Genomic DNA, 26987 nt, shown 5'->3' with positions numbered 1-26987 from the left:
TTAATCTTTTTCACGTTTCCTTGGTTGGTAGATGCACCGTGGACCTGATTATAGCACTTAAAACCTGGAAAAGTCCAATTTTCATGATATGTCACCTTTAAGTATGAATTTTGTCTTGGATGTTGCTCCTAAAATTAATTTGGAGAAATACAATCATGAATTTAATCATAAAAATGTAAAATTTAAATAAATGAATATATTATTGACAAATATATTGATAAAAAGCAGCACAACTGTTTTCGACATTGATAATAACAATAATGTTAATAAGGAAATGTTTCTTGAGCACCAAATCATCATATTAGAATTATTTCTGAAGGATCATATGATCATGACAAGGATTCAGCTTTGCATCACTTGAATTATATTTTAAAAATATATTCAAACAGAAAGCAGTTCTGTTAAATTGCAATACTATTTCACAATATTACAGTTTTCATTATATTTTTGATGAAATAAATGCAGCCTTGGTGAGCAGAAGAGACTATTGAATGGAAGTGCACTTCAAATAAATACAAGACAAAACAAGACCAGACAAAAAGATTTAAGAATCCCTGATTTACAGTATCATTCAAGGAAAACACAATCCCATAATGCATTGCAGCAAGCAAAAAAAAAATCCATCCATCCAAGACTACAAAGCAAGAGAAATTACCTATTAAAAAGGACTATTTACTCACTAGGTTTTTGAGCTGCCTTGCTGTCCACTGGCAAATCTGAACATAGCTGGAGACACAGGTGAGATTATAAGGTCTTTTTCTCAGGAGACAAAATCGAAAAGCTACAGACGTAAGAGAAGCAATTAAGATATTAAAAAAGATCTTCGATTTCTTTAATATGCACACACAGTAACTGCTGCTCACGTTTGTTAGCATCAACGGCTCCTTCAACTGTGAAAGCTGATGTAGAAACCCAGAGCCCACACACACTGTTCATATGGAGACTACATTCATACATCAAACATTATGTGTTCTTTCTTCCTCTACCCTGTCATGGCTGCAACACTAATGTAATCTCTTTCTCTGTGAAAAGGTGCATTGCTGGATTATGTAACAAGCCTTTTTTTCCCCCTGGCTAATCTGACATGACTGCATTTGCTACTTGTTTTGAATCCTAGCAAACAAGCTCTGCAAAATGCCAAAGGGACAAGCACCTCTCAACTAAACACCTCTCAAAGGCCACTTTTTTTGTGGGAGAAGGAATCGGATGCTTGCATGACCACAATGAATTCCTGCGAGGATGTTTGGCCAAAGAGAGACCAGATCTTGACCTTTGCTAAGCCACACGGAGAGGACATTATTACTCCTGACATTTGCACACATTTCTTTGAGGTTTTTATGCCTGCGACTGTGACCGTCATTTGAAATCAGTTCAAGACAGATGCAATGATAATGAAGATGATGACAGGCATTACAATGGCTGCTAGAATCTAACTACTTGACAATCGACAACCGATTTGAGGCACCTGCAAGTGACAGGTATATTAAACAGAGAGGAACTCATCCATACCTCTGAAAAGTCCACTTTAGCCCAGCATGAATTTCAGTTATGCCAATAGCCAGATATTTAAGCAATATTATTGCTTTTAAATAATTCCAAACAAAGTAAAAATTAATCATTGCGCATACCAGAGCCACACACATAGTAGTGGCATTATGAATCATGAATCAGATGTGTGAATGATAAAATAAATTGCTCATAAAAACAGTTACATGCTTTGTTCCTAAATAAAATAGCGCTTTTGAACAAATCAGATCAGCAAATGATTTAATGAATCACTCATAAATTAATATTCCTCAATTAATCTGTTAAGTGGATGATTTAATAAATAATTCATAAATTAATATTCCGCAGTGAATCCATTTTTTTTTATAAATTAGATGAGTGAATGATTTAATGACTCACTCACAAGACAGTTATTTGTTTTGGTCCTGAATAAATCAGTGTTTTCGAATGAATCAGATGAGTGAATGATTTAATGAATCACTCATAAATGAATGTTCGTGAATTAATTTGTGTTTTTGAACAAATCAAATGATTTAATGAATCACTCATAAATAAATGTTCCTCAATTAATCTCTGTTATTGAATGAATCAGATGAGTTAATGGTTTAAAGAAGCACTAACAAAGACAGTTACTTGTTCCTGAATGATTCAGTTTTTTTAAATTCGAATTCGACGAATGAATGATCCAATGATTCATAACTTGCAAAAACAGTAACTTAGTCTAAAGTTAAATATAAAACACTGAAAACTCAAATTTTTTTTTTTTTGTAATATTGTTATATACTTGCTCATCAGGCCCCTCATGCATTTCTCTCTGTACTATACCTTTAATTTTTTTCTAGTTTTTTTTTTTTTTTGTCTATAGACATTGTCTTGTACAGTATCATTACAATATTTGTAATTATTTCTGTCAGTGTTTCTCCTTTAAATAAAAATCTAGGAATTTAGGCTTCACAACATTATAACGTACAGTATGAAAAATGAATATGTATTTTGAGATTCGCTGAAGATTATAATTATCAGTGTTATTTAATTATTAGTGTTTTTAAAGACTAAATTTAAGAGAGCATTAGATGATGGCAAAATAGGTCAAATGAGCATGCACAATTAAATATCTAATATCATATTGTTATGTGAAAAAATAATCTCCAGTATTGGTCAATAAATAATACTTTCATGAAAGTAAGCAGGCTGAACTTTGATTTCATGTTGACATTTAGGAATAAAGGTGACAGGCAGGAAGCAGGTTTTATATGACAGGTGAGATAAGGCAGGATAAACAGACCAAGAGCAAGAGGAATGATGCTGAAATGAGGACGCACTTGAAGCGTGCACAGTGCCACCTGGCTAGGCCCTGCGCCAAGACTGTTGTGTAAACTGGCAGTGCCATGCATATGCACGTGTAAACACACAAATGCACGCATGCACGTTCGGGAACATTATCTAGCAGTTGCCTTCCACTAGCACACTTCATGATCACACACAAACACATGCAACTGATGCAAAACTGCAACCTTGTCGCTTAAATACACACATGCACAGGCACAATTACTGTCACACGCATTAATCTGTTTGGCATGTCACTCGACACCCGCAGTCATCGAGTGTGAGAGCGATTCTCGTGCAGCCTTTTGCACAGTGATTCTGAAGAAAGGAGATATAAGCGGCAAGCTGTACCCTTCATTCCCCACCCTCTCACAAAGGATCTGCACCAGCAGGGCCGCAGTGCTGCGAGCACATCATCATTTAGAGCAGTAATGTCTCTAGTCTCCATGATGGAGGAACGCAGCTGGAGAGACTGCAGGCTGCGGCCCAATTCGCCTACTTATGCTCTGCACTAAAAGTAAAGTATGTACTTTTTTTGTAATGGGACAGTGCATCATTTTGAGTTTGTAGCGAGAATATTAAAGTACTGGGACATAGTACTAAACAAAACCAACACAGACCCCTTTGGCACATACAAGTGTCCTGTCACCATAAACTGGTATTGTGCAGGACTCAAGACCAAAGTATGTAATTTTTGGTGATGGGAAATTGCACATGATTCCTTTTGGATGCCAAAGGGGTTTGTAATGCCTGATTATGACTGATTGAAAAGGTTTGTCATGTGTGCTGTTGCAGTCGATCATGTAAATACACTAAGGCTTTTCAAAATTACATTTAATTTTGAGAAATTATTCATTAATAAAACAAAAATTAAATGATATTAATTTATTATAATTATATAAAGACAACTGTATAATATTCAGGTTTTGCTACAAGTCTTTTTACTGTGAAATCCTTACTCATTTTTACGTAAATGTAAGATTATATTATTAGTAATATAACAAAAAATCGAAATGAACATTTACTGATCTGAAGCAGCTTAACGTTATTTGATGATTCATACATAATTATTTAGAAAAACTATTTAAGAAAAATTATTTTGAAAAATCACATTCAAATGTGAGCTTCAAATATGAGGCTTTTGACCAATATTTATTTGTCCATCTCTCAGTCATCATTGTATTGCATTGCATTATGTTTTGCACATCACAATAAAGACTACAGTTTTAGTATAAAACTAATTTTATGTAAGTAGTCTGCAATACTGTTTATCTCACAATTCTGACCTTTTTTCAAATTCTGTTTATATCTCATAATTATGGGGGGAAAAGCCAGAATTGTGAGATGTAAACTCAGAATTGCTCGAAAAGTGTCATAATTATAAGGTAAAAAGTCATAATTATGTTTTGTTTTTTTTTATTCCGTGGTGGAAACTGGCTTCCATAGGTATTCCATAATTGTACTTTTAATCATTTTTATTAATTTTTAAAAATATTTATATGTAGTTTTTTTATTATTATTATTATTATTATTTTTAAGTTTTAGTTTTAGTTATTTCAGTTAAACTGAAAATGGGAAATGTTGCCTTAACTATAGCTGAAATACGTTTTTATAGATTTTATAGATTTTTACTTTAGTTAATGTTTATTTTACTTCATGTAACAACGTTTTAGCTTTGGTTCTAGTTAACTATATGGTTTTAACAGTATTCCATATTTCCTTTCTGTATACTGCAACAGTCTGATAGCATGCTTTTTTTTAGAGCTTTTTAACACTTGTTTGGTGTATAAGAAATGTGAGATTTGTAAGAAATATTTAGAAGGAATAAAGAAATAAAAGAAAAAACAATCGTGGTTGCAAATTTTGCAAGCTAATGTTAAAATCACCTCGCTGCATCAAAAAAGTGATGACATCAAGACTTCACAGAGCAGTGAGTGGTTATTTTAAGAGCTGCCCTTAAGCTCTTTTAGCATAACAACCTTTAATTGAACACTGGCAACTATCAAATAAAACAGACCACTTGAAGAACTTCATTCCTCAGTATGAAGGTCATAAAACATCAAACCTACAGCCGCAGCCAATATGAGCCATCAGATAAGTTATCAAGACGATTCAGCACTTCTTGCTCATGCCAAATAGTGAATCTAAGAGACCAGCACATCCTCGAAAATTACAGCATCAGACAACAAACACATTCATTGTGGATTTCTTATATACAGTATCACATCACAAATTTAGCAAACAAATTTAGACTTGAATGTGCAACTTGATTATCAAATATACATTTTTTTTTTTTTTTTGAAGATGCATTCAAAGTCTAAAGGATGATGCATGATGCATCTGTGTGTGATCACTTTTTCATAATCTTACAATGCATCAACAGCGTCCTGTGCCACAAAATCAGTGTGATCATTCATGTAAATCAATACCAGTCAGTGTTATTATTTTTGTGGTAGATCTCTAGATACCAGTGCATTGGCCTCTGGACACTCTGGCACCATAGTATGCCTGTTGCATATTTCATATGACAGAACATATGAGGCAATAGCACTGGAGCAGAACCGCAAAACAACAACACTGAAAATGAATTGCGTGGCCTCGTGTGACCTCTGCCTTTGGGGGAGCCGCAGATGTCAGTTTTATAATCAATATATGGTGCATCTGTAATCATTCAAAAGTTGACTCACAGTTTACAGTAGAAGATGTGTCTGGAAGAAGAGCCAGAGACACGAAAAGGTTTCTATTTACAAAAAAAAAAAAACAATTCAAAGGTCTGAAATGTCCAAGCGGGAGCATGCAAACAGAAAGGGAGCGTGGTGTCCTCTCTGTGGCAGAGAACTGAAGGTCGGGCTGTGCACAGAGGCGTTAAATCCTGAGACGCAGAGCCAGCCGCTCATTATCTTAGTAAAAAAAATAAAATTATATATATATATACAGTATACTGTATGTGTGTGTGTGTGTGTGTGTGTGTGCAAGAATTGAAGAATTGACTGCCTTTTAATTCATAAGCTTGAATTTCAATTGGCCACATTCTACAGGAAGTCCCATTGGAATTGGAATTCAAAGAAATTCAACACAGATAACGCATTCTGGGAAATTAAATCGCACAAGTTAATTTAGTAAATATGATGAAGTATATAAACTAAACATAAAACAAACTATATCTATCTACCTATTTGTCCGTCCGTCTGTCTGTCTGTCTGTCCTTCCATTCGTCCTTCCATTAATCCATCCATCTATCTATCTGCAACTCATTTCAAACATCTGTCTATCTAAAAAATGCATCAGGTGTGTACTTGATCCATTATCTATGGTAGACAGTAATTATGTATTTTTACTCTGTTACTGTACTAAAATACATGTATCTGTATTTTATCAGAGTACTTTCATCTTTTACTTTTACTTTTGACTCAACTACAGTACATTACTGAAAAATACGCCATTCCTTGTTAAATCAAAGTGAAAACATTAATAACACTGAATGAAAAAATACACCAATCAGTGTCAGTAGTAAAAATCTCAGTCACTAATTTTTCTCATAAAGTTTAATATTTCAGCCTGAAACACTGGTGCAACTGCGAATATAAAAACACATTTCTTTGTGTGTGTGTGTGTGTGTGTGTGTGTGTGTGTCAAAAACGACTTTCATTCTCTTCTGTTGTTCACATATTCTCTCCTCAGGAAGTTTACTTTCTGTCTGCGGCTGTGCCAGATGCAGCTTGGCTCATGAATATTAATGTTGCTTTGAGAAGTTTGCCTGAACTGATTTGCTGAAGGCAGACGTTGGTAGGTGAGAACGCTAGCCGTGTGGGATTACAGTTTACCAATTGTGTGTATGTTCAGCCCACTGTCAAAGCAACAGGCTGACAGAAGTTTCTGAAGAGGCAAGCTATAAAATTTTCCTTCATACTGTCACAAAGCAAAATAAACCTCTTTAAAATATAATGATTGTCTCTCGAAGAGTGTGTGTATAATCACAGTTAGTGGTTGTTTTGACCCTGAAATTTTAGCAGGATGATGAAGCAAATCAAAATGCCCCAGAAAATATATTTAAATGAAATGTCAAAATATATTCCAAAATGCACTTTAAAGCAGGATTATTATAGGTAAATTAAAATTAAAACCGTATAAAAATACATTTTCGTTAGTTGAAATACAATAAACGTTAACTAACATTAAAACAAATGTATAAAAAACTAAATTATTTTACTTCAACATTTCTCATTTTCATTTAGTTAAACTTGATGTACTAAAATAACTAAAACTGAAATAAAAATGAATAAAAAACTACTAAAAATGACAAAATTACTAAAACTTTCAATATGAAAATACATTATGTGTACATACATTACATATTTTAAATATGAAATACATTATGGGTAAATGTAAAATTATTTTTTTTAAATATATTTTGGATAAAATAAATCTGCTTAAATTGAAAACCAAAAATAAAATTAAGTAAAATTAATTACATTAAAGTATATTTATGTAAATATTTAATTATTTAAATATTTATGCAAATATTTTAATTTTAGCACTCTATTTTTTGTCATTTTTGTATATGTTGAAATATTTTTACAAATATATTTGAAAATATCTTTTTGAGGCAAACTATAGTCTTAATAATTCAGTATTTTTACTTTTTAATACTCAAGAATATTCAACAGTGAGTACTTTTGTACTTTTACTCAAGTAGGATTCGAAAATAAGCTCTTATTAAAGTAATATTTCATTAGGTGATCTGAACTTTATCCAGCACTACTCATGTCACAGAGAATGATGGGAAATGTAGTTTGGTCACACAAACCTGTCAGCTAATAAATTAGATAAATAATTAGTATTCTTCATCAACTGTACAGAAAGTCCACACAAACTATTCAAACATATCCGTACCAATTTGCTTCCACCATGACTCTCCCAGCAGAGTCAAAGCTTACAAAAAACCCCCCACACGACATTGTGGTGGCGTTCATGTGTGCTCATCTCATAAATACAATCATTCCGTCATGACATGAAGGCACATGAGGAGGTGGACCCTCTGCCACAGGGGATATGGGCGAGCACAGCATTTATTAAGCATTTCAACCCAACGACCGCACAGAAATTCCTCATGGCATTGCGAAGACACAGCATGATGTTCATTCCATCAGAGGAAAAGCTGCCCATGTTCTGAATCAATAATTCATATTGTTACATGTGTGTGAGGAACAGTGGAAGAAAGGGTGAACAAAAGAGAACAGGTCTGACTAAAGTGTAGTCTCGCCTTTGGCATCCTGCAGGTACAAAGAAACGTTTCCATTAAATGAAATATTGGAAAATGAAATGAAGTCTCGCTAGAAACAGGAAGAGAGACAGAAAGCCAATCAGCGGATGCATCTTAAAAAATGTAAGCGCAGAAGTTTCTGACCAGATATTGTACTATGTAGCACTGCTTTTTAACTAAATCCAGAACTCTGAGTGCATTAAACTCACATCAGCAGTAAGATTATGGCTGTGAGCTCAGGGGGCAATCTGATTCGAAAAATAAAAATGCCAAAAATGCCATTTAATTAAAGGAATAGTTAAAAAATATATATATAATTATAAATATATACATATATATATATATATATATACACTTATTACAATTCATAGTTTTTGGTCAATAAGATTTATTGTGTTATAAGTCTCTAATAAGTTTCTTGTGCTCACCAAGGCTGCATTTATTTGATCAAAATTACATAGTCTATAGTGTCACATGATCCTTCAGAAATCATTCTGATATGCTAATGAAATAAAACATCTAATAAAACATTGTTTTATTATCAGTGTTGAATCAGTTATGCTGATTAATATTTTTGTGGAAACATTTATTTTTTCAGGATTCCTTGAATAGAAAGTTCATAACAACAGCATTTATTTGAAATATTTAGTAACATTATAAATTGTCACTTTTACAGGATTCCTTGAATAGAAAGTTCATAACAACAGCATTTATTTGAAATATTTAGTAACATTATAAATGGTCACTTTTAATGAATTTAATGCATCCTTGCTAAATAAAAGTATTCATTTCTTTAAAAAAAAATCTGGCTGACCCAAAACTTTTGAACTGTAGTGTATGAACTGGCACATTATACTTAGTTATGGCATCCTTGCTAAATAAAAGTATTAATTTCTTTAAAAAAAAATCTGGCTGACCCAAAACTTTTGAACTGTAGTGTATGAACTGGCACATTATACTTAGTTATGTCAATGACATCAAACTTGCTGTTAACATAAAAATGCATTGAGCATTTTGTTTTTATCTGAATGCAATCCCATTAAATTTTAAAGGTGACATATCATGAAAATCTGACTTTTCTTCATGGATTCAATTTTATTTAAAGGTGACATATCATGAAAATCTGCCTTTTCCAGGTTTTAAGTGCTATAATCAGGTTCCTGGTGCATCTACCAATCAAGGAAACGTGAAAAAGATTAACCCAGTAACTTTGTTTTGGGAAGCATTTTTCTGCAAGCGTCTGAAAAAACGAGCGTGTCTGATTTCACTCCCCTAATGACGAGGCAAAGGGATCTCATTATAATATTACCGCCCCTTAATCTGTAAGTTTCCACCCACGGCGCCGTCATTGTGTTTTCGCAAGCGACAACGGTGTATTAGTTCTAATGCCATGGCGAACGTTTGAGCAAAACATACTAACTGTTCTGCCTTTGTCGGCACAGACGAGACTAAAATAAACATGTGATTTATTTCCCAGCTGTTTACCTTCACAGACATAACCGACATAACTCATGTGTGTTTTTAACGTAAACTTGTGTGTGAATGAGAACTTAGTTTAGTACTCACATGCTGTGACAGCCGCTTTCTGTCCGTGAGCTTCGGCTGTGTGCACTCAGAAAACCGTATATCAGAAGTTTAAACTAATATGGTTTAAACCGCATGATTTCAGCACGATAAACATGACAATCAGAACCATAACAGATATTTTTAGCAGGTACGAGCTGTAATGGTGCAGCTCTATTCTGGAAAAGGGGGCGGGGAGCAGCAGCTCATTTGCATTTAAAGAGACAGGCCCGAAAAACAGCGTGTTTCTGCTTCCACTCAAAATAGGCATTTTCAAAATGATATAATAAATGATCTGTGGAGTATTTTGAGCTGAAACTTCACAGACACATTCTGGGTACACCAGAGACTTATATTACATATTGTAAAAAGGGGCATAATATGTCTCCTTTAAGGCTTTAGTGGAGTAGAACATACTAAACTTAAATATTTCAGTCTTTAAGCTATCATATGATTTTCATAAGATTCTCAACATAGTGTATGAACTGTATGGACTAATTGTCAGGTATTTTTTGTCCTTTCAGAGCTTGATAGCTGTATTCAACATTGTTGTACAGAAAAACATCTGTGTAGATTCTTCAAAATTACAGCATGTTCAGGTTCATGAAACAACAAGAGGATGAGCAAATAATAACACAACTGTCATTTGTTGGTAACTATTCCTTTAAAAGCATATTCCTTTAGTGAATGCTGATGAAGACATCTGCATAATCCACTAATGCCTCGTTTCAAAATCTTTGCCCAGTCACATGCTGTTAGTTAGCTCAGAGCAATATGCTCTGCCATCCCAAATAAAGGGAATTTTATTCATTAATGTGACTCATTTTCTCATGTGACTATATATCTTGCCACATCACAGTAATTCATTTAGCCTGGAACTATATTCATAATAATAGCCAGTGCCGGGTATTGTCAAGTTGGGTCTTTGTCCAGATGTAATTTCTAACAGTATGTGCAATGAAATTTAATTTAACTATTACTATTAACAGTATTATTTATTTAAGGCTGAAAATGAACATTTTGTCATCATTTACTCATCCTCAAGTGGTTCCAAAGCTGTATTATTTTCTTCTTGGCTGTTGAAAAAAGACCTTCGATATGTCCAAGCTGCTTTTACAACACAATTAAAGTGAATGGGGACTTAGACCACCAAAGAAAATACAGTAAAAGCACCACACAAGTAGTCCATAAAAGTCTTATGAAGTCATATGGTAGATTTGTGTGACGAACAGATCATAATTAAAGTGTTTATTTGCAAGAACCAATGGCATTCTGAATAACCTGGTGCAGTGTCTATTTTGACATCTCACCCTGAGTTGGAGAAATTTAGCATTATACCACTTGCTCACCAATGGATCCTCTGCAGTGAATGGGTGCCGTCAGAATGAGAGTCCAAACAGCTGATAAAAACATCACAATAATCCACAAGTAATCCACACCACTCCAGTCCATCGATTAACATCAGGTGAAAACCTGTGTATTTGTATAAGCAAATCCATCATTAAGGCATTTTTACTTTAAACCATCACTTCTGGCCAAAATTGCAATCCATAATTCATAAAAACACTTCCTCCAGTGGAAAAAGTCCATCCTCTGTTGTCCTTTCCCATCAAAATCCACAGAAATATTTATTTAGAACCATTTTGGACCGTTTACACTTGTAACGATGCTTGATCTGTGCATATTTCTCTCCTGATTCAGACGAGACGACTTTTTCACTGGCAGAAGTGATATAATAGAGGACTCATATTTTAACCAGTAGTAACACTTAAAAAAATTTGATTTGTATATTACAAACAAAGCTTTTCGCTTCACAAAACATTAATTAATGGACTGGAGTGGAAACAAGTGGATTACTTGTGGATTATTGTGATGTTTTTATCAGCTGTTTGGACTCTCATTCTGACGGCACCCATTCACTGCAGAGGACCAAAAATCTGTTCTGATGAAGAAAAAATCTAATCTACATCTTGAATGGCATGAGAGTGAATACATTTTCATCATATTTATATCTTTGGGTGAACTATTCCTAATAAACAGCTCTTTGAAGGTGATTTTATACCCTGGATTTGAACAAACCTTCTAGGATTTCGCCACACAAAGAACCACTACTGCAGTGGTGATTTGCTTACAAACGCAAATTGCAATTACCAACCAAAATTAAACCAAAGCTTTAAGTTCTTGTTTATTACTTAGTCTTCAATTAATTCTGACGCCCAAGGCAACACAAAAAAACAACAACAACAAATAGACTGCATCAGTGAGCATGAGCTAATTTCAAACATATAACTCCAACCACACGGACTGACGCTTTCTGAATTTTCGTTCAATTCATTTGTTTGAGGGCATCTTAGCTAATAGCTTCTGACCGTATGAGTTGCTTAAAGCCAAATTATTCTTGTGTTAATTTTTGTTGTTAAAACACTTAGTATATCACTTTAATGTGCAGATTATATGTAAACCATGAGTTAGATGACTTTTCTCTGTGGTGGTTTTAAAACTTTGCTCTGTTTGTTTGGGTGTTTTGATATGTCAACTTCTGGCTCAACTAATAGTGTGAATGGGGGTAGGGTTTTAAGGGAAATTTTACATGCAATTTTGTTTTGTGCCACTAGGGTTGAGAGTAACACACTTCACCTTTATCCAAAAAAATAAAAAACCTGATACCAGTATCTATTATATGAGGTGTATTAGGCAGCAGAGCATCAAATACAAACACTGTTTTAGTAAATCACAGTTATAAAGTTTAACTCTCTGGAGAGCAAACAAACAGATCTGGTCTAAAATTAGAGATCTTTTCCTTAACCTAGTGCATTAGATAGCATTTTAGGGCAAAATGGTATAGAGTCAGGGTAAATGTAAATTTAAATAATCAGAAATCTAAATAAAATAGTTTAAATAAAAAAAAAATATTTATGATACTATTTTATGTATAATATTACAGGAACTTGACTATCTTACTGTTTGTATATGCTATGTATTTTATTAGATCCAAGACCTTATTAGATTCTCATGTCATTATCTAACTTCTGTTGCACTACGAAAAAAAGTCTTAATCTGTTTTTTTAAGTAAATATAAACCAAATCATCCTGGAGAGCAAACAAACAGATCTGGTCTAAAATTAGAGATCTTTTCCTTAACCTAGTGCATTAGATAGCATTTTAGGGCAAAATGGTATAGAGTCAGGGTAAATGTAAATTTAAATAATCAGAAATCTAAATAAAATAGTTTAAATAAAAAAAAAATATTTATGATACTATTTTATGTATAATATTACAGGAACTTGACTATCTTACTGTTTGTATATGCTATGTATTTTATTAGATCCAAGACCTTATTAGATTCTCATGTCATTATCTAACTTATGTTGCACTACAAAAAAAATCTTAATCTGTTTTTTTAAGTAAATATAAACCAAATCATCCTTGAGACCAGATAATTATACTTAAGGCTTGTTAAGAAAATATATTTAAAAAATCATTATGAATATGAAAAAACACAAGAAAATATACACAGCAAATGTTTGAAATAATTGCATTTTTTTTAATTTTTAAAATAAGTTTTCCATGCTGACCAAGGCTGTATTTATTTGATGAAAAATAAAGTTAAAAAAAAACTTAATAGTATGAAATATTACTACAATTATGTTAAAATGTATTTTAACAATTATTTTTCATTTTTAAGGAATAAATAAAATTGTTAAGGAATAAAATTGCTGCCATTGATGGCAAAGCTGAAATTCAGAGTCACATGATCCTTCAGAAATAATTCTAAACAGTTATTTTAAATTGTAAATTATTATAAAACTTTTGACTTGTAGTGTACATTAATTAAGTTGACCTTTTTTTGCCCGATTGGCTCACTAAAATGTGTAAAATTTTGTAAAAAAAAATTGTTTTAATCTTGTTTTAAGGGTTTTTAGTTCCCTTTCAGTCGGTCACTCTCGACGTCACGTCGGATAACCGACGAAATTGGGATCTCGCTTAGAGAGACAATCTACTTCGAGTGTAAACTAAACGAGCCAATTTTTACACACATTGGCATGCGATTATTGCATGCGCAGGTGGCTTCCACAGGACACTGGAAGGGGCAGTAGCTGTGGCCTTTTGGTAGGATCCCAATTTCGTCGGTCATCCGACGTGACGTCGAGAGCGACCAACTGAAAGGGAACGTCTCGGTTACGTATGGTAACCCGCGTTCCCTGAAGGAGGGACGCATGCCAATGTGCATTGGCTCGTTTAGTTTACACTCGAAGTAGATTGGTCTCTCTAAGCGAGATCCCAATTTCGTCGGTCATCCGACGTGACGTCTCCGTTCCCTCCTTCAGGGAACGAGGGTTACCATACGTAATCGAGACGATATCTTTAGACAAAAATAATATGACAGCACTAATTACAATAATGACGTTTGCAGTGTTCAGACATCAGACAGCGAGGGGTTTGGAACAGAGCTAAGTAGTCTCTTCCTGAAAGTCTACAAATAGTGCAAACAGGAAGAACACTGAGGAAAAGACACTTCAAAATAGGTCACCGTGTCATTCTGCTATGAAGAATGAATCTATACTTCACTGAACATTACCCCCCAAATAGCAGGCCCTGTCAGCTAATTAACATCATTCTCATGAGATCAATTCCATTCAATATTTTGTCTTCCTCAAGGCCTGTCATTCTGGAAAGCATATGGTGGTATAGAGCCCCTGTGTCGCTCAGAGCATAGCTCACATTCATCAGAACATATAGCTGTGGGCAGCTTCTCGGAAACTGTGTGAATCCCAAATCGTTGTCACGGAAACTGCAGAAGAAGTCTGGAATGATCGGCAGAGGGCCACCTCGTTCAACATTCACAAGGTGCAGATACAGTACATGCTACACTCTTAATAAAAAAGCTTCCAAAAGGAGGTTTATTTCTTAATTATTTTTTTTTTTTGCAGTGATGCTATAGAACCTGGGTTCTACAAAGAGCCTATAAGTGAACAGTTCTTTCTCAGTTACTTAGCCACGTTGAAGAACCTTTTGTGCAATTAAAAGGTTCCATGGATGTTAAAGGTTCGTCATGCATCCATCAGTGGCAATAAAGAACTTTTACTTTTAAAAGTAACAAAGTGTAGGCACTTAATTTTTAGAGATGTCAGCACATCAGACCGGGTGGAAGCAGGACGTCCCAAACAGTAGGTAGCAAAATAAAGCTGCTTTATAAGCCTTATTTTGGCTAGATGTACATCACCTTTTGTAAGTAGGCAATGTCAAAAAGCCTTGCGACTATTTTTTTATAATTTTACTACTGACTACTATTTTTTCTGGCTGTTGAGTTTTTTCTATGGAAGCTTGCTTTCTTCCACAGGATAAAAAATAATGATAATAATAAAAAAATGTAAAAAGTAAAATGGTAATTGTGACATTTTGCAATTCATACTTTTTCTTTACATCTCACAATTCAGACATTTTTTCTTGCAATTGAGAACAAAAGTCAGAATTGTGAGATAAAAAGATAAAAAGTGAGATAAAAAGTATTCTGTAGCGGAAACAAAAAACAAAAGATCTGCAAGATGTAAACTCGGAATTCAATGAAAATGTCAGAATTGCACAAAAGAAAGTCAGAATTCTGAGTTGACGTTATAATTCTCAGAATTGCGATAAACAACGTCTAAATTGGCATATAAACTCAGAATTCTGAGAAAAAAAGTCAAAATTGTGAGAAAGAAAGTCAGAATGACAAGAAAAAAGTCAGAACTGTGAAATAAAACATCACAATAAAATAATTTATTATTATTATTATTATTATTATTTATTCCTTGGTGGAAACAAGCTTCCATACTTGTCTGATATATGGAGTGATAAAAAGATATTTCCAAAATCCCCTGTGTAAAAACCTTTGACTTTGAATTTTGAACTTTGAACTTTATCCAATGTTCAGATTTCTGGTCTGGAAACGTATGCAAATAAGTTAATATTTAATTAGACAATGTCTCATTTCCACTGTTAAACAACATTTTCAGAAAATGTGTAATACAAAAAAAGTTTGCAATTCTTAATCTAATCAATCAACAGAGAAATTATGGTGATATGAAAAGCACAAAAAAAAAATCACACACACACACACACACACACACACACACATATATATATATACCCTGTTCATCTGGAGTGTCTTGCCTTAAGTAATCCATTGATCATTTTTATATAATATTAACCCTGAAAAGTGGGTTCACAGTCATACCACAGAAACAGCAGGACGGCACGTGTGTGACTCACCCATTTCAGGATGGTGCCTCCCCTCCACAGGCACACTGACCGTCCGTCGCAGCAGCTTGTTCCTGTGCGTCTCCGAGCGCTGCTCGCGTATCAACAAAGGGTGAACCTGCGGGAGAGTAGAGATAAAGGTCAGTGCAAAGAGCGTGGGGTCAATATGGCAAGCTGCAGGGCTCTGCAAGTCCCGCTGAGACGAGACTCCTTGAAATAATAAAGCAATGGTGTGTGTGCTTGGGGTGAAGGGAGAAAATAATTGCAAACTTGTGTGTGTAATGTGTTTATTTAAGCCTCGGTATGGGGCTGCATCTTACGGGATTTTTTCTTAACGCAGGCGAGCGCTCATTCATCTCTGTGCAGCAAGCAGATGGAGGAAAACATCTCAGCGCAGGTTTGCCTTCAAATTGCACAGGGCTTGTTTAGCAGTGTGGGTGTCTCTCCTGTGTTCACCAGCACTATCTGGAGGGAGATACGATCAGGATATCGAGAGCAGGGCTGTGAACGAGGCGATTACCTACAATCTGGGGTGATAAATGAGCGGGGCAAGAGAGGATCAGACACTGAGCCCCTATGGGAAGCAGCTAAAATGTTTCAGGGGTGGCCTTGTCACTTGGCTGAAGTCACATGACCTGGGTGCATTTTCTGGTTTTATGCACAGCTCAGCTTTTCAGATTCAGATTTCAGATTTATTAGAATATGACATTAAGACAATATTGTGCGCTATGCCTGAAGATGCATTGGTGTGGTTTGTCTTTATAGTTTTAACAATTATAGATGTCTGTGTTATGCTTTCTGTTATGGAAAAGCAAGCTCAATATTATCTTTCAATGTCTTTAAAATAGATCTACAGCAAACTGCAATGAAATTACAGAAAGGATCAGCGCATAAAAAATGCATAACATCCAATGAATCCTTCATGACTTACTAGAAAGCATGCAAGATCGCTGTTTATGCCCTTTTATGTGAACAATTATCTATGCCGATATATTTTAAGGATAAACTCAGTGCACACCATTAACAATGTGTCGGTTTGCATAGTATGTGAGGCAGTTGTTTTTTTGACTAAATGTAAATGATTAGGCTTACATTAATATCAGAGTATTTGTCTGCTAAAGACAAATGCCACCATATCCACGACACCAGAAGAAGCATGTTTAACACAAATTAACTGTCACTTTAAAGTATGCACTGGGTCTAAGACGTTTCTCATAAAATTGCATATAGGAGAACAAAACGAATGCAGGTATTATAGTTCAGATAATGGATTTATTTTTTTTTTTTTACACAATTTTAGGTTTGGAACATGGAGGTAAAGAAAAGCAGGTTAAACTTCTTTAGGGGTACATTGGAGAGCACAGCAAATCCATTACAAAATGCACTATTGTGTTTCAACAACTTTCCAAAAGAGGAATAAAATATAGACAAATGGAATAAAGCAGTCACATGCATATGCATCAAGAAAGGGAATGCAAAAATATTTGTTATCGGACATTAAATTTAAATCACTTTAAATCGGCTATGTAATTAAAATATTACATATATAACACAAGTACAATTTTTATGAGTACAGTAACATTTTTATTTTAACATTTACATTTTAAAATGTTTAACATTTTCTTTACTGTTTTATATTTTTAGTTATATTTACATACTTATTCATATATTTATAATTTTTTTCACTTTAATTTTTTGTATTTTTTAAATATTTTGTAAAATGTACAAAACACAAGAAGTATATAAATATAGCTATAAATATATAAAAATGTTGCTGGAAATATGTATGGAAAAACTATGTTGAATTTGAAAATATCTCTATATGTTATGGGATGTGACTTTTCCAATCAATTAATAAATAAATAAAACACTTTTAAACTATTGGTACAGCATAATGTAGTATAGCCTACATTCATACATTTATATTTGTTTTTATATCCTTTAATTTGCATTATGCTTGGAGAAGAACATTTGGCAGGATGTGAAAGAACTTTTTGTATTCAATAAAAATTAAATTTGGCATTTTTTTTACATCCTGTGCTGTCTAGAATATTACATATATCTTGTTTGTGATTTTTCTTTCCTCTAAGTCATGATTCACTGCCACAGCATGTAAGGTCATATCTGCTCACTGCAAATAATCTAATACACTCTTGGACATATTAAGGCAGCCAGAAAATGTGGCCTGTCGCCATCATGCTATCTGAAACTGAACCCATTAGACCCACATACAGTACGCATCTGGAACTGTGGGACACAGGTGAGTGGCTGCCTGTAGAATGAGTTCAGCTGGGCGACTGTGTTGACTGGGCAGCAATTACCTGGTTCAGTGTTATCTGGCACACATCACAGAAGAGTAACTGAAAAAAACACAGAGTCAGAGACCAGGTGGAGATGGACCCGCTACGGGTCGACAATCAGCTTCTCAGAGGAGAGGAGCCTCAGTATTTTTTGCCTATGAGACGAGCAGTCACTAGATATAGAGCGCAAAAGTGTTCCCCCAATTTTCATCCGCCTTAGTTCTGGAACTATTTTTTACATTCATTTTTACCATATGGATACTAAAAAAAAATAAGTCTTTGTTCAAAAGTTATAAACCATGAACCAAACCAACCAGCTACGTGGAGAGTCACAACACTACAAACATTTATTTGAAGCAATTTGAAAATCAGGTAAAAAGACAAAGGTACAAGACAAAGAAAGAACTACAATCCCATGAAGCACTGCAAATGACAAAACCAAAATGAAAACAATAGATAAATATAAAAGTGAGTGAAGTGACATGTGGCCAAGTATGGTGACCCATACTAGGAATTAGTGCTCTGCATTTACCCATCCAAAGTGCACACACACAGCAGTGAACACACACACACCGTGAACACACACCCGGAGCAGTGGGCAGCCATTTATGCTGCGGCACCCGGGGAGCAGTTGGGGGTTCGGTGCCTTGCTCAAGGGCACCTCAGTCGTGGTATTGAAGGTGGGAGAGAGCGCTGTACATTCACTCCCCCCACCTACACCTATATATATATATTGTCTTAAGTAAGTTTCTTTCAGAATTTTGTTTTTGTTTTTTTTAAGATGTTTAAAGATGTTTTAAGAAAAAAAATCCTTATGAACAAAATTAATGGGATTATTATTTTTACAGTTCACATATTGAATTCTGAGTTTACATTTCTTAATTCTGTTTTTTTTTTTGTTTTTTTTTGTTCCCACCACAGAACAAAAAAACCTTTTTATTTTTTTTTTTTTTTGTTCCCACCACAGAACAAAAAAACCTTTTTATCTCACAATTCAGACTCAATTGTTTTTATATCTATTTTATATTTGTATTATTCTCAGAAAAAAAGTCAGAATTGTGAGACATAAACTCAGAATTACCACAGATTTAGTAAGAATTAGTTAGAATTACACTCTAAAAAATGCTGGGTTAAATATAACCCAGCGCTGGGTTAAAAAGGGAAAAACCCAGCTATTGGGTTGTTTTGACCCAGCGGTTGGGTTGTTTTGACTCAACTGCTGGGTCAAAACAACCAAATAGCTGGGTTTGTCCCTTTTTAACCCAGCGCTGGGTTATATTTAACCCAGCATTTTTTAGAGTGTACCTTTTTTATTTTTTTTATTCCGTGGCGAAAATGGACTTCCATAGATTTTTTCTTCTGGAACTCGACTGTTGCACTTTATAAAATGTACACAGTATTCAAAACAGGAAACATTTGGGGCGGGACTATCTCTTAGTCTAACCAATAGCAGATAGGGGGCGTCGTACAGTGATTATGTGTTGGTGACACAAATTTCACCTTTAAAAAGTTAAACTTTGTGACCTGTCTCAGGACTTCTGTATTTAGCATTTAGAGTCTAGCTGTTTTAATCCCAAGAACAGTCTTTGTGTGTATCCCCATAATTCTGGGCAGGGCTAAGGCTTGGCAAACGTACCCGTGCTGCCCTATAGGGGGGTTTGCCATATGCCAGCACAGTCAAAACCAGCCCAGCTGTGTGACGGGGCAGATGATGGAGGAAACGGGGAGGAGAGCAGCAGGTGTGCAGTCCGTTCTGTCATAATGGTGTGCTAATAGATCACAGCCCAACCTGACAGCACCCTGCCGGCAGCCCGACCGACCCGAACCCCAACTGACTCCCCTGGCATCCTGCTCCATCCCGGATCTGCCCTGCGAACACCACGATAGTACAGCAGAACAGCTGAGCTAAAGAGAAGAAGGATGAGATCTGTCTGCTTCTATCAACATCACATCACTGTCAGGTTCCAGCTGCTCTGGTAATAAATGACACAGGATGATTTTCACTGAAGACACCAGCTATGGGTTATATCCTGATCCTGACAACGCCGTACCTGACATATATTATCTCCTGTTACATTTTTACTGTGCAATCACTGAATTATGGATAGAAAATACAGTCAAATGTGGCAGTTGAACGATACAGATAGATGGATGTACGGCTTTCTCACCACAAATATATGGAAATTAATTCTCCACCTACAACAAAATGGCAGCGAAAACTGTCTGATCTGCTAACAAAGCCTGTCCTGTTTCAGCAGCTCTACTTACTTTTTATGACATAAAAGTGTGGAAAAAGTCCAAAAATCCAAACTACATGACGTCATTACAGATTGTTTTGAATAGTGATAAATGAAATAACAAAATAGACATGTTAAGACCTTTGTAAGTGCCTTCAACAGCTTCAAGAGGTTACAATTAACGTTTTCTTTCATTTTTGTAGCTTTGAGGCTAATATTTATATGCTGGGGCTCTCCTAAAAGTTGATAAAATAAACTTCAAAACAATAAACATTAAAAATCCAATTTATTTTCTCTATAAGGGAACTTCTGATTGTTTGCAATTATTTCACCTTATTTTTTGAATAATTGTTTAACAGTAGGATTCCTAATGAAAAACTACATTTCCCATAATTCCCCAGAGAATTTAATCTACTAATTATATGTTTGAATACATGTGAATATTTTGCAATACACATAAAATATGTTGTTTTGATATAATCAACATCTTTAAGTCTTTTTAATTTATTTAATTATTATGAATTTATCATTTTTAAGTCCTATATATTATAAAGCAAATGAATTGGATGACTGTTGTTAACTAAAATTAAAACTAAACTTATTAAAAATATTTTTTGTTAATTGAAATAAAGTGAAAAAATACAAAATATATTTTTATTTTTTATATAAAAATATATTATAAAAACATAAAATATAATTATTAGGTGAAACACTTAAAAAAAAAACAATAAAAATGACAAAAAGCACATAACAAAATGATGAAAACTTGAACTAAAAATTTAAACTGAAAATATAAAAACATATGTATAATTTTATTTACTTTTATTACAATATTGCATTTATTATTATTTATTAGTCAATTAATCAGTTAATTAGTAAATAATTCTTTAAAAAAAATTCCTAGACATTTTACATAGCAAACAAAATAGTTGTTGTTACCTAAAATTAAAGCTATTAAAAATATATATATTTTTTTTTTTTTTTACCAATCAGAGAATTAAAACTACTACTTAGATGTTTGTATAAAATGTGCATTTTTTTTTTTGCATAAGCTTAAAATATGTTGTTGTTTAAAGATGTTTCAACATCTCAAATCAACAAATCAATAGTTTTACATATCTCCGATGTTTTTAATTTGATTATATCATTTGCGATGCTTCATAGGATTGTAGTTCTTTCTCTCATTAAAAAAAGTAAACAGCAGACAGTCTTGTAACTTTATCTGATTTTCAAATACTTTTTGGTACAAAGTGTGTAATGTTGTGATTCTCCTCGTTGGTTTGGTTCATGGCTTATAACTCTTTCACCAAGAGACTACTTTATGGGAAAAATGAATGAGAAATATACTTCTGGAACCAAAGCGACTGAAAAAGTAGACAGCCACTACTGTTGCACTCTAAATAGGAAAGAAACCATTTCACGAGCTCTTTCATATTTTCACGTGACACATCCCATGAAGCCATTACATAATCTTTTCAAACAGACTCCCACAATGCTAACATCTCTATCTGCAGACTTGTCATGTTCTGTCACAGCATCAGCTGCGAGCAAAGCCTCTCGTTGACTGTGTCCATACTAATTAATTTATTTACTGTGACATCTTTCAACAGCGCGATGCGAGCAGCCACAGAGCGCGATTTGGTAAGCACATGATTCCACAGCCCGATTCCTGGGCAGCTACAAGAATGGCTGCCTCCCACTCACAGCCAGAGAAACCTTGCTCTGGGCCTTCTTGCGTAACGCAGTGTCACGGTGGCACGGATCCGCACGAGGACCATTCATGTGTGTGTGAAGTCGGACGTGGGCCACTGTCACCTCACATCAATTAGCATCAAATGACGTGTCAGCAAATCACTCCTGACCCTCTCACTCCCTCTAAAGGCTGTTTCAGAACATAGCAACAAGTCACTATATATTTTTTTAATTCGCCCATTTTACTGTAATCTACCTGAATTTGATTCTCTTTGTATGTACTTTTCTGTGATGACTCAAATCAGCTGTAAATTAGACAAAAAAAAAAAGTATTTAAAATATCTTTATACAGGTAAAGGTTGTTAGGTTATAAATGATGGCAAAACATTTTTCTCGTGAATTAGGACTTTCTTTCAGAATTTGTTTTGTAAAGGTGGCACATTGATGGGGTGTAAAATATTATAAAAGGTAATGTTTTTTAATAAACACACACATTATATGTTATTTTTATATTACATTCATTATTATTAATATTATTATTATTAATTTATAATTTATACATCAAATGAAATGGATGACTGTTGCTATCGGAAATAAGATAAACTTTAAATATTAGGTGAAACACTTAAAAAACCTAATAAAAAAGCACATATCAAAATTATGAAAACAAACTAAAATTAAAAAGAAAACTTAAAATATAAAATTATATATAATTTATTCATTTTATTATATTACTTTTATTATTTATTGTTATTGTTTTATTATTATTTATTATTATTATTATATTTATTTTTAAAGAAAGTCCCATACATTTTATACAGCACACAAAATTAAAAATCATCTTTGTTAACTGACAGAAATCAAATAAAATGTAAATATTAGGTGAAACACAACATAAAAACATAAACATAAAAAATATTAAATGAAAATTTGAACTAAATTTACTAAAACTAAATTAAATAAAGTACTACAAATGACAAAAGTATATGAATTGAAAGCATAAAAAAGCTCAATCAAAAGATAAATGCAATAAATTAAATACTACAATCAAATAAAAATTATACAAAAATACATAAAACATCCAATTTGTATATAATACACTGGTACAGTTATTAATTTACGGTACTTAAATTTTTCTGTTAAGTGAGGGTAACATAAACTGATTGGGAATGAATTTACTGGCCTCAGTCATGAAAACAATCAGAGAAAAGGCATGTCCCTCCTGCGGACTCTCAGAGTGCAAATGTCTGCACGGAGGAGACGCTTGTCATTCACTACAGGACCTGAATGAAGACCCTCACACACACAAACAGGGCTGCAACTGTCCCCTGCAGCACATGAGTGACAACCATGAATATTTATCAGAGAGGTGACAGCCATATAGTCCGTCAAGACTGATTCACATCGATTCAAAGTGTGGCCTTATCGGAACATGCAACAAAACGGGCGCAATTAGACAGGACAGAGCGTCTGATTAATGAGCCTCTCAACGTCTTGCTGATCCACATCACCAGCTGCTTTACAGGTCAGCCAGTGTGTCCATTAACAACACAGCACTGCAGGCTGACTTCCTGTAGGTACAGTCAGACTAGACTCAAAGAATGCTAAATTATTTTGGACGAATATGGGCAGCAGGATATGATCAGGTTTCAGGGCCGTCATGAACCTATTTTTTTTGAGGGAGCACCAGTCCTGGCTCACTTTGTGCCCTTGGTAAGATAAGGGGGGAAATTAATTAATTCATTCATTGACTTCTGTAAGATGTGCTACTATAGAGATAAAGTTTTAAAGTAATTCATGTTCACTGCCCAACCTGAAACAAAAAGCTGCAGTTAAACAGAACTACTTAAAATCAATTAAAATACATTTAGAAAAATGCACATGCACTGATTAATATCATTCTAATAATAGTAATAATATTTATCAGGTATTTTACAACAAAAATAGTTCATTTCTATGTAAATTCAAATATGTAATACTGGAGTTTGTTGCCGTTGTTCTATGTGTTGTTTTATGTATATTTATAACAACAATATATAACTGATTTAATAAATTATTTATTATTTATGTGTATATGTTTATATATATATAAAAACACAGTTTAATAATACATATTAATAATTGTCATTACTAAAAATATATTCATTCATTATTTATTAATCAGGTATATTGTTGCCATTGTTCTGTATTGAACAATTGTCGTTCAATATTAGGTATATTAGGCTAGATATCAGTAATGTAATATGCCATTAAAAAAATAAATAAAAGAAAACTACTCAGTTTTACAGGCTTTGGCTGAAATCAGACATCAAAACATTATAATGTACAGTATAAAAATTAACAGTCTGAAATGGAAAAAAAATCAAACCTGATATTATCCATCGGTCTAATCAGACTACAGCTAATTAACAAACTGCTAATAATGCTCATATGCACACCAACATAATACTTGATACTTTTGAGTTGCAACACTTATATCACTCCCAGACTATACATGCGAATCAACCAAAGAATATAGAGACATAAAATATGTTTTGAGCTGTGGAATTTCTCAAATAAATTCCCTTGTGTAAACTGGCAGTAAAATGAGCACCCAGCACACAAACTGTAGAAAGGAACATATTGGAAAGGAAGTGCATGATTCTATGTTATTGGGCTACCAGTACCTCCTCCTGGTCCAACATGTAGAGCTGATTTCCACTGATCACACACAGACGAGGATTCCAGTCGGGTTGCTCGTAGGAGGGAGCAGCAGCAAAGGAGGGCTGGTGTCGGAAGGAGGGGGGGGCAGCATACCTCGCATCTGGGACAGGAGGAGGAGAGGAGAACGGGTAAGGGACTGCATGCCAATAATAAAAATACAAGACAAAACTATGCTTTTATTCCAACTAGTTCAAAGTCTATAAGCAGATTTAACCTGAACTTACAACATTTGACCAGTATGTGGCGCTGTTACCAAATATTCATCCAAAGTTTAAAGAATCTATCCCTCAGAAGTCTCTTTGAATAAAACTCTTTTCCATAATGGATAAATGTAAGTTTAAATTGATTAAGCAAAACTTTGCCACATTATGATAACAACATAACTTCCTGGCTGGCATTATAACAGAAAAATTATTGATGCACTACAGGGAAATGGTTTGAAGTTTCAAATATATTTTTAAATTGCACTTTAATCGTGATCACAATTTCTGATATTGGCCTGTTGGTTAGTTAGTTAGTTAGTTAGTTAGCTAGCTCTCATGCATTGGGTTTTTTACTTCATTCTCTCAACCTGGCAACCTTTTCACAACTGCTCTCAGCACTGCAAAAAATAAATAAATAAATAAATAAAACAAAATAAAATAAAGTATTTTTTGTTGTTTTAATAGAAAACAGTTATGCAATTTGGAATTATTGTAATTAACATTTTGCTGTGTTCACATTTGCTCGATAGAGTTTTACCAATTTTCATAATGTAGCAAGTGTGTCAATATATCATAAATACTATAAATCAGGAAACTAGATGAGGTCAAATTAACTCTCTCTTGTTTATTAATCAAGATTAATTTCTGTGCAAAAATAACCATGACTATCATTTTAATCGTCATGCAGCCCTATTTTATATTTTGACCAGCATTTATGAAAAAACAAAACAAGAAGTTGTAGGATGACTTTGAAAATCAAAATTTTAATTGGTGGACAGGTAATATGGCGATTGACTTTAGGTCACAAAAAGTTTTGAAGTTTTAAGGACTGATTTTCTAACCACTAGGTGAGCAAAGCTATAAATTGTTATATTGCTAAATATTATTACACTTTAAAATAACTGTTTTCTATCTTAAAATATTTTTAAAATATATTTTTCAGGATTCTTTGATAAACAGAAAGTTCAAAAGAACAGCATGTATTTGAAGAAGAAACATTTAAATATCTTTCCTGACATTTTTGATTCATTTAATGCATCCTGACTGAATAAACATTACAATCTTTACAAAAAAATTAAAATCTACGGTAAAAAAATTGCTCTTCACAAAGGCTCATAATATCAACCCATTACCTTTTTTAAATGCAATATCAGTCAGTAAAAGGACTGTAAGTGGGCCAACATTAATATCAGGGTAAAAATCAGTTGGTTTACCATCTGGTTCTATGGGCTGTCATAGACTACCAGCCAACAACAGTCCAAAAAGACACAATATGTACCTAAGTCTTTTCCCTCAGACTGTAAATGTATAACTCATGTGCAGACTTTGATATTGATGGCACTGTGGTTTCATCAGGTTTTAAATCGAGCTGTAAAGCTGTCACACGTTCGGCTCTGGCCCTGTCAGCCAAGGTGATAGCACTAAAGCGATTACTGTGGCGCTTGACTTTTTTTACTTCATCCCTGTTCTTCTATACAACTCACAACTGGACGCGCCTCCCACTCTTTCGCTCTAGAAACTACAGCTCAGAGTCGATATTCTGCCCCGGTGTCCTCTCGTTCCATGAGCTCCTACCCTCTGAACCTCCAGCCAATCAGAAACAGCCTTGACAGATGGTGGCGGCATCAGAGGGATGCTGGACCGGCACAGGACGCTTCTGTCCAGACTCACACACACATTCGTCAGATTTCCTCCAAGCACTCCAGAACAACAGTGGAAGGCACTCACAAAACAGATCACTGGACTTATGTAGCCGTATGTTTGCTAGAATTTATGCACAGACAAGTGGAGTCTTCTTTTTCTGCTTTCCATTTCTTTGAGCTAGTGGAAAAATGTCTTCAGCATCCAAAGCGACTTAAAGTGCATTCAGGCTATACATTTTTTACCAGTATGTGTGTTCCCTGGGAATTGAACCCACGACCTTTTGCGCTTCTACCACTGAGCCACAGGAACA

At 34.2% G+C, this 26987-nt stretch overlaps 1 protein-coding gene across 1 annotated transcript in view; it reads right to left on the bottom strand.

Moving 5' to 3' along the window:
- LOC107665647 (ras/Rap GTPase-activating protein SynGAP-like) overlaps positions 1-26987 on the bottom strand; it is a 116718-nt gene that overhangs the window by 62608 nt on the left and 27123 nt on the right. The window contains exons 2-3 of the mRNA XM_016456614.1: positions 24794-24930; positions 15911-16016 (exon numbers count right to left, since the gene is read on the bottom strand). Of these exons, the coding sequence (XP_016312100.1) occupies positions 15911-16016; positions 24794-24930 (243 nt within the window). The remainder of the gene's footprint in view (positions 1-15910; positions 16017-24793; positions 24931-26987) is intronic.

Source organism: Sinocyclocheilus anshuiensis, unplaced genomic scaffold (assembly GCF_001515605.1).
Source record: "Sinocyclocheilus anshuiensis isolate Anshui unplaced genomic scaffold, SAMN03320099.WGS_v1.1 scaffold980, whole genome shotgun sequence".
In the NCBI taxonomy this organism is placed as follows: Eukaryota; Metazoa; Chordata; class Actinopteri; order Cypriniformes; family Cyprinidae; genus Sinocyclocheilus; species Sinocyclocheilus anshuiensis.
This window is presented reverse-complemented; position numbering and strand designations above follow the sequence as displayed.